General features: G+C 37.8%; 1 protein-coding gene across 3 annotated transcripts in view; it reads left to right on the top strand.

The window, feature by feature from the left end:
* The window catches only part of GNB4 (G protein subunit beta 4), a 50,294-nt gene extending 39,531 nt beyond the window's left edge, over positions 1–10,763 (top strand). For all 3 annotated transcript variants that reach the window (XM_032875397.1, XM_032875399.1, XM_032875398.1), the window contains exons 9-10: positions 8,283–8,499; positions 10,483–10,763. In XM_032875397.1, the coding sequence (XP_032731288.1) occupies positions 8,283–8,499; positions 10,483–10,589 (324 nt within the window). In that variant the 3' untranslated portion in view covers positions 10,590–10,763. The remainder of the gene's footprint in view (positions 1–8,282; positions 8,500–10,482) is intronic.
* The last annotated feature ends 2,714 nt before the right edge of the window (positions 10,764–13,477 follow it).

Genomic DNA, 13,477 nt, shown 5'->3' with positions numbered 1-13,477 from the left:
AAGATCACTTAAAAGTAGATTGCTACAAACTGTAGATGTATACCACAAATTTTCTTGGCAACCACAAAACAACAGCAAAAACCAAAAACCAACAAAAACGTTGCTAAAAAACCAAGACATGATATTTAAAAATTCAAAAATTTTTTAAAAACTTAAAAAATGTAGAAAAAGAACAAAGAATAGGACAAAAGGCAAAGAGCAAGATGGTGAATTTAAACCTAATACTGTCAATACAATAATCATATAAAATGTAAATGGTCTAAACAATAAAGACAGAAACAGGTCTCTTTTTTTTTTTTTTTTTTTGAAGATTTGAGTGAGTGAGCGAGCAAGCACAAGTAGGGGAGGGGAAGGGGAAGGCGGGAGAGAAGCAGACTCACTGCTGAGTAGCGGGCCCGATGCAGGACTCGATCCCAGGATCCACCCCTTATTATTTGGCCCGCCTGGTTAGAAGAGAATTTTAGAGCAGGTATACCTAATCTTCTCCATCTCTATCTTCTGTCACCTCTCTTGGGTTGATGGTATTCTCTGTTTTCCTAATTTGTGTAGATTTTCTCAGGGATGGATGGAGTTTATTAAATCCTTTCTCTTCATCTGTTGAGAAGATCATGTGGTTTTTGTTTTTAGTCTGTTAGTGAATTCACATTGATTTTTTTTCCCCCTAATATTAACCCAACCCTTTATTTCTGGGACAAATCATACTTGGTGATCATACATAATTGTTTTTATATATTACCTTTGATTTATAAAAGTTTGAAGTTTTATAGCCATATTCATGAAAGTTCTATTTTTTCCTTTCTTCAAATTTTTTTTCTAGTTTGGTATCAGACTAATGCTGGCCTTGTAGGCAGAGTTGGGGACCATTCCCTCCACCTCAGCTATCAGGGACAGTTTGTGTAGAATTGGTCTTACTTCTTCCTTAAATGGTTTATTTTGTTTTTGTTTTGTTTTGTTCTTTGTTTTTGTTTCTTTTTTAAAAGATTTTATTTATTTAATAAATAAATGGAGAGAGAGAGTACAGAAGCAGGGGGAGCCGCAGGCTCCCCGTTCCCCCAGCGAGGACCCTGGGATCATGACCTGAGCCGAAGGCAGACGGACACTCAACTGACTGAGCCACGCAGGCATCCCAGATGTTTGGTTTAATTTCTCTGTGAAAGCTCTCTGGGAGAGTTTTCTTTGTGAGAAGAGATTTAACGATGAATTTAATGTCTTACTTAGATATAGACCTGTTGAGGTTATACATTTATCCATCAAGTCCTAACCCCCACTACCTCAGGGTGTGTGACCTTATTTGAAAATAGGGTTGTTGGCAGATGTGATTAGCTGAGGCATACCAGATTGGAGGTCTTTTAATCCAAGATGACCAGTGTTCTTAGAAAAAGGGGAAAGCTCCAGAGCAACAAGCAGAGAAGGTTAACAGTGTGAAGAGTCCCAGGGAAAAGACTGCCAGCCACAGCCCTTAGATACCTTGACTTTAGGCTTGCAGCCTTTAAAACTGCGAGACGTTAAATTTCTGCTGTGTAAACTACGCCGCTGTGAGACCTTAAATTTCTGCTGTGTAAGCTACGCTGTTTGTGGTGCTTTGTTACACAGTAGTCCTAGCAAATGAATACATTTGTAGAGGTTTATCTGTTTTCTTTATCTTCTCAAAGAACAATATTTTGATTTGAGTGATTTGCTCAATTTTTGTTTTATTTAATCGATTTTTCACTCGATTATTTATTTCTTGGCTGTGTAGTTGGGTGTCATTTTCTTTTCCTAGGCGTGTAAGGTAGAAGTTGAAACCATTGATTGGAAACTTTTTATTTTTAAAGATTTTATTTATTTATTTATTTATTTGTCAGAGAGGAAGAGAGAGAGAGCACACAAACAGGCAGAGAGGCAGGCAGAGGTGGAGAGAGAAGCAAGGCTCCCCGCTGAACAAGAAGCCCGATGCGGAACTTGATCCCAGGACTCCGGGATCATGACCTGAACCGAAGGCAGCAGCTTAACCCACTGAGCCACCCAGGCATCCCGGAAACTTTTTATTTTTAAATATTGAAGCTTAAAGTGGTAAATTTCTAAACATTGCTTTTGGTGCACCCCAAAGATTTGGATGTTGCTGTGTTTTCATTTTCATTTAGTTAAACATTTTTTATAATTTTGATCTCTTTGACTCATGAGGTTTTTAGAAGTTTTCAAATGTGTGGAGATGTTCTAGATATTTTTATTTTTGTTTTTAATTGTATTATGGTCCATGAATACACTTCGTATGATTTATAGGATTCTAAACTTGAGATTTGTTTTATGGTCCAGAAAACTGTCTGACCTAGTCATTATTTTGCACTTGGAAAGAATCTCTGTTCTGCTGTTACTGGATGGAGAGTTCAACAGATAACAATTATCTCAAGTTGCCTAATAGAATTATTCAGGTCTTCTGTATCCTTATTGATAACTCAGTTCTTTCTGTTATTGAGAGAAAACTTTTGAAATCTCTATTTGTGTATTTGTTCATTTTTCCTTGTGATAGTTTTTGCTTCAATGAGTATTTGAAAGCATAAACCTTTAGGATTATTGTGGTCTCTTTGTTGGTTGGTTTATCATTATGAAATGTCCCTCTTTATCCCTGGTAATATTATTTACTCTGAAATTTACTCTGAAATTTTTGTGTGATGTTAATAGAACTACCCCGGCTTTCTTTTGACTAGTCTTAGCATAGGCATATCTTCTTCCTTGCTTTTGCTTGCTGTTTGTATTTTTATATCCAAAGTGATTTTCTTATAGGGCAGTAGTTGGGTCTAAAGAGTCCTATTTCAGGGCGCCTGGGTGGCTTGGTTAGTTAAGCATTGGCCTTTGGCTCAGGTCATGATCCCAGGGTCCTGGGATCGAGTCCTGCATTGGGCTCGCTGCTCAGCAGCAAGTCTGCTTATCTCCCGCCGCCCCTTCCCCTCCCCTACTTGTGCTTGCTCGCTCACTTGCTCAAATCTTCAAAAAACAAAACAAAACAAAACAACAACAAAAAAACACAGAGTCCTGTTTCTGTCTTTATTAATTAGACCATCTACATTTTATATGGTTATTGTATTGACATGATTAGGTTTAAATTCAGCATCTTGCTCTTTGCCTTTTGTCCTGTCTATTCTTTGTTCTTTTTCTACCATTTTTGAATTTTTAAATATCGTGTCTTGGTTTTTTAGCAACATTTTTGTTGGTTTTTGGTTTTTGCTGTTGTTGTTTTGTGGTTGCCGAGAAAATTTGTGGTATACCTCTACAGTTTGTAGCAATCTACTTTTAAGTGACTTTCTACCACTTTTTCATATAGATAAAAACCTTTTACCTGGATTCTCCCACTCCCCGCCCCTGCAGCCTTTGTGCAGTTGTTCTACATTTTCCTTTCATAAATCTTAAACCCTATAATATACTGATATTATTATTGCTTTCAAGTGCTGATGCTCCTTTAGGGAGATTTAAAAAATAAAGTCTTTACGTTTATTAACATAGTTACCATTTTCTGTGCTCCTCATTCTTTTGTTTATAGATTCAGATTTTCACCTGTTTTTCTTCTTGAAGGGCTTTCTTTATTGTGTCTTATAATGCAAATCTGTTAATGTCCTTCAGGTTTTGTATATTCAAAACCTTTTTTATTTTGCCCTCATTTTTGAAAAATACTTTTACTGTGTTTTTTTTTTTTCTTGATATTCTGAAGATGTTATTCCACTGTCTTCTGGTTTATGTTGGTACTAATGTGAGGTGTGCTGTCATGCTTATATTTGGTCTCTATACAATGTGTCCTTTGTTTTCCTCTGCCTACTTTTAATATTTTCTGATTTTTTTCCTTATTCTTTTTTTTTTTTTTTTTTTGGAAAGACTCCCCACGGAGCAGAGAGCTCGATGTGGGGCTCGATCCCAGGACCCTGGGATCATGACCTGAGCCAAAGGCAGAGCCTTTAACCCACTGAGCCACCCAGGCACCCCTGGACAGATGTTCTTAAACATAAGAACCAACTACATAGTAGGCCACTAAAGAAATAATAAATAAGTGAATAGCTCAGGACTTCGGAAAAAAAGAACAGTTCACACTAGGAGAAAGAGAGGAAGGAGCTGGTAAAGAGAAAAGCAGAAATGCAGATTTGAAGGGAGAACCTCTCCCTGAACCAGTAGGTCCTACACCCCCTACCCTTTTGCCCCTTCACTGTGGTCCGTCCAGCCTAGCTGCAAGTCTGACATCTGGAGAGCTGTGAAAAATGTTTTCTCCCCTAAGTTTAGTGTAGACGTACTCTGTGGCAGAACCTGACTAGAACGACAAGGAGCAGCTCAGCATCTTTACTTACCCCACTTAGTATGATGTATCCGTCACTGGACACACTGGACACTACTCTGGGCCCAGTGGAGTTCTTAATACACAGCATTTTCCTCTTCTAAAATCCGAAAAACTTTAAAGTTCTGAAAAACAGCCACCCTGAGGGGTTCATATCAGCCTCTTAGGGACTGTGAACCTGTGGTCACCCATGACCCACGCTGCCTCCCTCCCTCTCTGAACTGCCCAGTCCTCCCTTTGCCTCAGTCACACTGGCCTTCTTGCCACCCTTCCAACCTCCCGTCCCCCTAACCCCGCCAGCACATTTTGTATGGCAGGGACTGTCACCACTACTGACCCCTCTCTGTGTCTCTGATCTTCCCAGCAGAAGCCCAGCTCTTCACCTCCTGTCCGGTGGTGGTGGTGGGGCGTGCTCTCTAGTAAATACAGCTTCTTAGTAGAGCCTTTCCTGGACAGCCTAAGCTTTTACCCATGTTCCTTTGCCCTTTTTCTGGCTTTTTTTTCCCCTCAGTATTTATCATGATCTAACATGCTTATTTTTTATTTGCTTTTCATGTTTATGGTCTGCTTCACAAGAATATAAGCTCTATGGAGACAAGGTTTTTGTCAGTTTTGTTGACTTCCATAGATCTCCACACCAACATTTAGAACTGTGCATGATACAGTAGGTACTTAATGAATATTTGTTGAATGAACAAATATTTAGAAAATTTTATAATAGAAAACTGTTAGAAAATTTAAAAATTCAAATACTCAGAAGACTTGACTCCCTAAATCTCTGGTAAACTTAAGAAGGGTAAATATTGCAGATGCATAAAATTAAGAATAGTAAAGGTTATATAGCAAACCCAAAGAAACCCAACTAAATGAACCGCCAACATCACACAGACTTTTCTTTAAATGTATCTGGCAGATTTAAAATGTATTTAAGTATTTCCTGTATTCTGAGGGCCATCCTGAGCTCCCAGTTAAAACTAGTTCATCATATTGGTAACGTGAGCTTCTATCATCCAGCCTAGGAAATGTGAAATTTTGAGTGTGAGAGAATGCGGTTACCAGTTTTGCCTGGGAGAAGGGCATAAATGGGGACAATCCTATACAAAACAGATGTCTGGTCATCCTGTGTCTTGAACATAGACTGGTGTGCTGTGCCCGATACACTGAGCTGAAAGGGGTGTTCTTGATTGGGTGTCCTTTATTGTACTATAGCTTCTGTTTCGGTCCATGGTAGAGAACAGGTTTAACCCCATACATGCTGATAAATGTATGTAAATGGTATTGTTGGACTTCCTGCAAAGGAACAATGGAGAGTATCTTGCTGGCTGTTAGGATGGAAGAAAGTGGTCAAAATCATTAGCCTCTAAGTAGGCGGTAAGGGTTTGGTGAAGCCTTTCACTTGCTTAAGGACCTTCTTTCTAAACTACTCTGTAGCCTGGGAGGACTAATGATTTGGATCTTTGGTAGATAGAGGAAATTATGGCTAGGGGTTCCTTATGCCTTTTGGGAACTTGAAAAGGTTTGAAAAAAGGTTTCAGAAAGGTTTGAAAAATCATCTCCACTGGGACCAGGCTTGAACCAAACTAAAAGCATTAAAGTAAGAAGTACTTGCATTTCTGAGAATCTGTTACCTTGTTATCACTACCTTCTTCCACCATCATCTGAGCGTGGGGGGACTTCTTAACAGTGAAAACACTGGAGGCTTGTTACTTGTATTAAGTAACAAGATGATAATACCATCACCATTATTTAAATGGTTCTGAAACGTCCAGCTGGTATAGTTGGAACCAAAATGGAAATAAAAGCTGAATTAGAAAGTAAAACAAATATCATTATTTGCAGGTGATATAGTCTGGCTCTCTAGATATCCCAGATTTCAGTGTATTTTCTGGGTGACAGAAACTATTTTAAAATCAAAATAAAAATTTAACTTTCTTACATACACCAATAATAGCCAGGCAGAAAACGGAAAGGAAGAAAATCCTATTGGGAATAGCAACAGAAATTAGGAAAGAGGCATACATTTAATGAGAAATGCGTAGGATCTTTATAATCATAAAATTTTGTTGAAACTTTTTTTTTATTTTTGGTAATTCCATACTCCCTGGATACCTGGCTGGCTTAGTCAGTGGAACATGTCTTTTGATCTTGGGCTTGTAAGTCTAAGACCTGTGTTTTGGGTATAGAGATTACTTAATAATTGTGGGGTCCCTGGGTGGCTTAGTTTAGCATCAGCTCTTGATTTCAGATTGGGTCATGAGATGGAGCCCCACCTGGGGCTCCGTGCTGGGCCTGGAGCCTGCTTAGGACTCTCTCCCTCTTTCCCCCTACCAACTCTTACGTTCTCTTTTTCTAAATTAAAAAATAAAATCTTTGAAAAAGTACCATCTTCCTGAATGAAAAGACTGCATGTTATAAGCTAATCATTTATCCCTCAAACTAATTTTTAGACTTAATACAAATTTGAATCAAAACCCAAGTGGAGGAGTGCCTGGGTGGTGCAGTCCATCAAGTGTCTGACTCTTGTTTTCAGCTCAGGTTGTGATCTCAGGGTCATGAGATGGAGCCCTGTGTCCAGGAGAGTCTGCTGGGATTCTCTCCCTCTCCCCCCAAAAAAACCCAAGTGGATCTTTTTTTTTTTTTTGAGATGAGTCAGAGAAATATGTAGAAAAGAAACTTGATCAGATGTCTGTGAAACTGAAGTACGGGGAGGGGAGGAGAAAACAGACTGATTTGAATCAGGGTACCATGAGTATTTTGCCATGCCAGATAGAAAAATTTACTGTCAACTTAGGATTTTTTATTTTATTTATTTGATGGACAGAGATCACAAGTAGGCGGAGAGGCAGGCAGAGAGAGATGGAGAAGCAGGCTCCCTGCTGAGCAGAGAGCCGGATGAGGGACTCGAGGATCATGACCTGAGCCAAAGGTAGAGGCTTTAACCCACTGAGTCACCCAGGCACCTCTAGGATTTTTTAAAAAGTGTGGTACAGGTACAAGAAAGGATAGACAAAACTAACTTTTTTGTGTACACAAGAGTTCAGTGAATTAAAGATGTAACAACAAAATTAGTAAAATGATTATTTAAACAGTTGGGACAGTTACTTGGCTATTAAGAAAATTAAGTTAGATCCTTATACTGAATGCTGGTATATCAAATAAATCCTGGATAGATAAAAATTAAGATGTGAAAAATGAAATTACTTTAAAAAATTAGAAAAAGATACAATTGAACATCAGCTAATAAGCCTGAGAAAGGACTGTATTCATAAAACAATGGAAGAAATCTCAAATGGAAAGATAAATTTGGTTACATAAAAATGAAATTTTATATTTTTAAAAGAAACTATAAAGAACTATAAAATGTGTAAAAATAAAATTTGCATTCATCTTATTCCTACAAGTCAGCAAGTACTAACAGCATAGTAAAAAATAGGCAAAGGTCGTGAAAAATCATTTCACAAAAATAATACAGATGTACAGATGACCAACAGATAGATGAAAAGTTATTAAAAAAAAAATCAGTGTTCTGCTAGGTTCTGAGAAAAGGGGATTCACAAACTAGTAATGCATAGTTTACTTCTACCTGAAGTTTATACCTAGCCTAACTAGGCTGATTTATGTTCTCTTTTGTAAAATCTTTCCTGTTTGTTTTTCATGATGGGACTTTGGAATGTTTAAGACTGCACATATAAATTCTATAAACAGTACCATCTGATTTAAATCTTTTAAAAAGCTACATGGAGGAACAGAGCCAGTCTTTACTGCGTACTTGCTGTGTGCTGAACCACGGACCTTGAATGTTAGTTCATTCAGTCCTAACCAGCACTCTGAAACTGAGGGCCGAAAGTGTTCTAAGAATTTTCAGGGCCCGACATTTCTTACCTGGAAGAAGCCAAGTTGGAGTTCAAATTTAGGTCTCATCACACTGCCTCATGTGGATTTTGTATACTTCTGGGGAATAAATGTCTGTTCCTTTGCTTTCTAGTTTTTCCCAAACGGATATGCCTTTGCCACTGGCTCTGATGATGCCACGTGCCGGCTCTTTGACCTCCGTGCAGACCAGGAGTTACTGCTGTATTCTCACGACAATATCATCTGTGGGATCACTTCTGTAGCCTTCTCAAAAAGCGGGCGCCTCCTGTTAGCTGGTTATGATGACTTCAACTGTAATGTGTGGGACACGCTAAAAGGAGATCGTGCAGGTTGGTAAAGAAGTTTCAATAGGTTTGGATTTTGTCAGGAAACAGGGAGAGGTTCCTGTCGGGTGGTTCTCCAGGCCTCCCAGATGCTATGGAGCCATGGGGAATGGCACCCTGGCAGCTCTCATTCGTGGTCCCTAGTGACATTCGCATTTTGTAAAGAGTAGTAACATCTAGTTCTAGAATATCTTGTTTGGTAAGTTTTGCTCTGAAGATGAACAGTGAATCTGATTCAGTGTGGACTTCACTAGAGTACAGTTTCTTCTAACCTGACAGGAGGCACTGTAACTGCTATGAATCCTCTTCCTTCTGGAGTGGATCTTGTCTGGGACAGGACACAGGCCCACTCTCCCCTTAGCCCCATGCTCTGACTTCTCCCCTGTGGCCTCCAGAATATTAGTGAGTGTATCGAGTTCCACTGTAGACTGTCATGAATAATACCTTACACAGAGTGATTTTAAGTATTTCTTACAATCAGTATTATGCATAAGGAATCAAACAGGTACATGGCTTGTTACCAAAGCAGCAGTCCTCTGGCCCCAGCAGCTATTTCCTGTTCCCAAAGGTAGCTCCTAAGTATGTACTTCCGTATCTTTAAATAACACGCCTTTCCTGCTAGCACTCCCGTTTGTGTGCGTGTGTGCACTCCCACATGGTTTATTAGGAGCAGCAGGAGAGATGTTAAAGCTGAACACCAACAGAGACTGGAAGTTTTAAAACAACGATTTGAATGAATCATTCTTTTTTTTTTTTTTTAAACTTCTTGGCGTTCTCTGTTGAGGGCTCAGTTTTAACATTTCTCCTCCCGCTACAGCTGCATCCTTCCTGTCTTCTAATGTTTCCCACGTAGAGTGGATTTTATTTAGAACATCAGTGTTTACACAATTAGGACTTTTGTTTAAAGAGGTATTAGGCGTTTTGCCTGGATTGAATCAGTTAGTATCCATAACAGTATCAGAATGTGTTTGTTTCCCATAATTGAGCATATGCTTGAGTTAGTTTTGCTTTGCTTACAGCTGCTTGGTTTCGTTGGCCCAACTGGATTACTCTTAACGGTAAAAATTGAATGGCGACTTGCAAATTGCTAACTCATTTTCCTTTCCAATGTGACTTGGAGTATTTAGTCACAGTGCTCATTTTCTGTTACTTCAACCCACGATTGTACCTTTGCCTGTTGCCAAACATTGCTGTGCCTGAGGGACTACAGAGATATTAAGAGTTAGGTGAGGTTATGTTCCTGCGGTTGGGTGAACATGATTGAACATGATTTTGCTTCGTTATAGATACTGCAAACTCAGAGTTTATTTAAAAAAAAGTAATTCTTGAATTTGATATATTCCAAGTTTTCTTGTAGATCTTCACGATTCTCATTTTCCTTGCAGTTACCTAGCTTACCCCTCGCACCCAGGCTCCCCATTTGGAGTGAGGAGCCTCCTCTGACAGCCAGGTAGCCAGAAAAATTTAAAAAAGGCAAACGTCCACTTTAGTACTGACGGTCTGCATTATCCCAGTGTATTGCTGAGATAGGGATAGGGATGAAATAAAACCTCGTGAACAAATTTCTTGCAAACGAATACTTCTTGAAACTAAAGGCAAAGTCATTCCTGAGACTGCTTTTGGCAATAGTTACTCAAGATGTGGATATAGTGAATATATAGGTATTCTAGACTTTTTGCCTTGTTGATACATTCTAATGAGTTTTAAGTGTTCTGTTCTCTGATTTCCCATACCATGCATACCGTTTCTTTCCAACTCTTTCGTCCTCACAATTGTTTATTGATAATTGTTTCAGAAGCTGGTGAACATACACTTAAACATGCACAGTACGCCCTTGGAAAATAAAGGATAAAGAAAAGATTTGAAAATTAAATATGGTGTTTTGAAAAAAAAATTTTTTTAAATACCCTTCTAAATCTTTTATGCACATAATTGTTTAATTCTGAAAGTTGGCTTTTGTTAACTTTTTACTAAACTTCTGCTTTTCAGGTGTTCTTGCTGGTCATGATAACCGTGTCAGCTGTTTAGGTGTAACAGATGATGGCATGGCTGTGGCAACAGGCTCTTGGGACAGTTTTCTTAGAATCTGGAATTAATAGTGCATACATGTTTTCTGTTCTCCGTTGCTATCTGGAGAAATCAGTGCTACAGCCTATCGCTGTGAGAAGAAAATTCTACCTTATATTTGCAGGTGAAGATTTTTCTATTGAGATTGTTATATACAAAAAGATTTCCGTAAACTACAAAACGAAACAAGTGGCGGGGGGAGGCAAGGGGTGCTTGCTGAGATTGAAAGGACCAGTGCGTTAATTTGAGGAATTAAGCTAATTGAACCTTGATGAATTTTTGCTTTTACTCGAAATTCTTTATTTTCTTTGTGTAGGACAGAATGTTATTATAGCGGTTTATCATGTTTGTGTTTTTTAAGACTTACAATTTTAACTTTCTATACATAAGAAATAATCACATTTTTGAGTTTTGTAATGGAGGAAGTAGGCACTGTAAGAGATGGAAGTGATCCCATATGTATGTATACTTACGTTTGAAGAAACTCTCCTTGATTTCTGACCTTTTAGCTCCTGGTTGCTTAATGTTTAAGAATGCTAGCAGGCCTAGATACCTCTGAGGGCAGTCCCTGTTGAGTATCATTAGTTTCTGGTGTATCCTTCTGCCATCCTGTGAATTTAAGTAAGTGCTCATTTTCAGTCCTTGGAGGGGGAGATAATCTGAAGGCCAGGGAATCAAGGTATCATTCTGAAATTTTAGACGTACATAAGAAACTCTTACATAGTTAGCAGTGATTGCATAAAAAAGAAAGTTCTAAACATTTAAAAAATCTGGTTATGATCTAATGACACTTTGAGTAGCTCTCTAAAGAGCAGGGCTTTCCTAGTGATTTCATATTCTGAAACTGAATTTGTAGGTTACCCTCATTATTTCAGATTAACATTTGGGTTGTCCTTGCATCTGAAGAATTTTGTCCAGTACTCTCCATTGATAGACATGTAGATGGGAAATACAATGTGATGGCATTACGTTGTTGAAAGAAGTGTTACAATCTAACCAGTCATTAGACTTGATTAGTTACAGTTGTGTAGCAAGGTGGCTTTATGAGTTTGTGTTCAGTTTATATCAATTCAGATTTCATATTATCTTGACTTAAATTTAAAAAGGGAAACATTCAGACTTTTTGCTCTTCTGTGATTTTTCTCTTGGCACAAGAAAATGGTTTCTAAGTGATTTTGCCAAAAGGAATACTTAGATCCAAGTAACTCCACTTTAAAGCCAAAAGAAAAATTCCAGGAGCAGTCCTTAAAGGAGTCAGAGGAACATTGCTTAGTATTTTCCTAAGCAATTCCTACTTGTCAATGATATAATGTGTTTATTACTAGAATGCCCCCCTCAGTTTAAACAAAGATACTTTTCCCCTATAACTAAAGCTAAATGATTGATAATACAAGATTATTAGTCTTGATTGACGAAGTCATGGATTATTCTTATACAGAAGTGCATTACTTTCGTAATTTAGTAAACAATGTCTGTTTCAACTTAGGTTTCAACGTTTGATCACACGTAACCCTAATCTAAATGCTCCCCAAAATTTACTTGTGAATTTTCATTTTTATATTGTGAATATGCTAGTAAGTGCATCAACTATAATGAAGTCTGTTATCAGTTTTAAGATCAGCTGATGATGATAAATGAAAACGGATAAAGGAAGAGTAAGATATAGGACCAAAAAAAAAGACTATTTTAGATGGCAGGCATGAATGTATATTTATAAACACATAATATTTCTATGAACTTTTTTTGCAATTAATGTTTGTGGACTGTCATTTCATAAAGAATAGCTCTTTAAGGTAAGGCAAGAATATTTTAAAGGAATGTATTCATTTCCCAACAACGTGAGGGTTTGCCATGTAGTTCAGCAGTTCATTCCAAATTCCTGTAAGAAAGCTCTTCTGCCGTGAGCAAAATAGCCATATATATACATATATATATATATATATATATGTATATATATACATATATATATATATGTATATATATACATATATATATATACATATATAACACATATATGAGAGCATCTCTTCTACCTTGAAAGTTTCTCTAACAACAAGATACTTTTGCCAGAGGGGCACAGACTATAAGAATTCCATGGTCTTAAGCATGTTGATAGAAACAGTTGAAATCTTTGTAGATAAGGTTAAAAGCAGTTCCCATAATTAAATGTGTACTAGGCAACTAAGACCCAATCACTATTGTGCTATTTATACATATGACCAAATGATGACCTTATTACCACATTAACTTACTAGCTAAATCTTTGCTCTCCAGTAATACAGGTTCCAATTGCTAGGTATATTTATTTACTTGCAGTTTGAGTTCAGCTGATATGCACAACACTTGAGACTAAGACTTCTAACTGGTAAGAGTAATATAGTATTTATTACTCTACAGTTTTAAAGAATTTGCATCAAGATTGTTGCATTTATCTGGTGCCTGTTTTCTTTTACCTTATAAGAAACATCTTAACATAATATGCCTCAGGATGTTTATTTATAATCATCTCAGAAAGTTTTTTTTTCCCCCAGATCTAGCAAGAATAATTTAAGAGAACATACTCTTTTAAAAAAGAGTGATGATGATTGCCATGTGGTTCAGCACATCATCCCAAAAGCTGGTAGCAAAGACCTCTCCACCTTGATGGACAGGCAGTCCTGTTTTGGCACCTGTATTAGAGGTTTAGACTGAATATCCAAGTTCTCATCCCTCCCTCCCTCCCTCAGATTTTTCTAGCTTGATCCCATGGTTCCATGCACACCACACTGAGTTCATCTTCACAGATGCAAAAGTTTGGGTTTAATATTTCAGTTGTAAGAGTCTAGTAGGCCATCCTCATTTTAACGTAGACTCAGCTGACTGCTACTGCATGATCGTGAACTAGTACCCCAGACATACAGATACAGGTGCTTCTGGA

This window comes from Lontra canadensis, unplaced genomic scaffold (assembly GCF_010015895.1).
Source record: "Lontra canadensis isolate GAN:19392208 unplaced genomic scaffold, GSC_riverotter_1.0 scaffold56, whole genome shotgun sequence".
In the NCBI taxonomy this organism is placed as follows: Eukaryota; Metazoa; Chordata; class Mammalia; order Carnivora; family Mustelidae; genus Lontra; species Lontra canadensis.
This window is presented reverse-complemented; position numbering and strand designations above follow the sequence as displayed.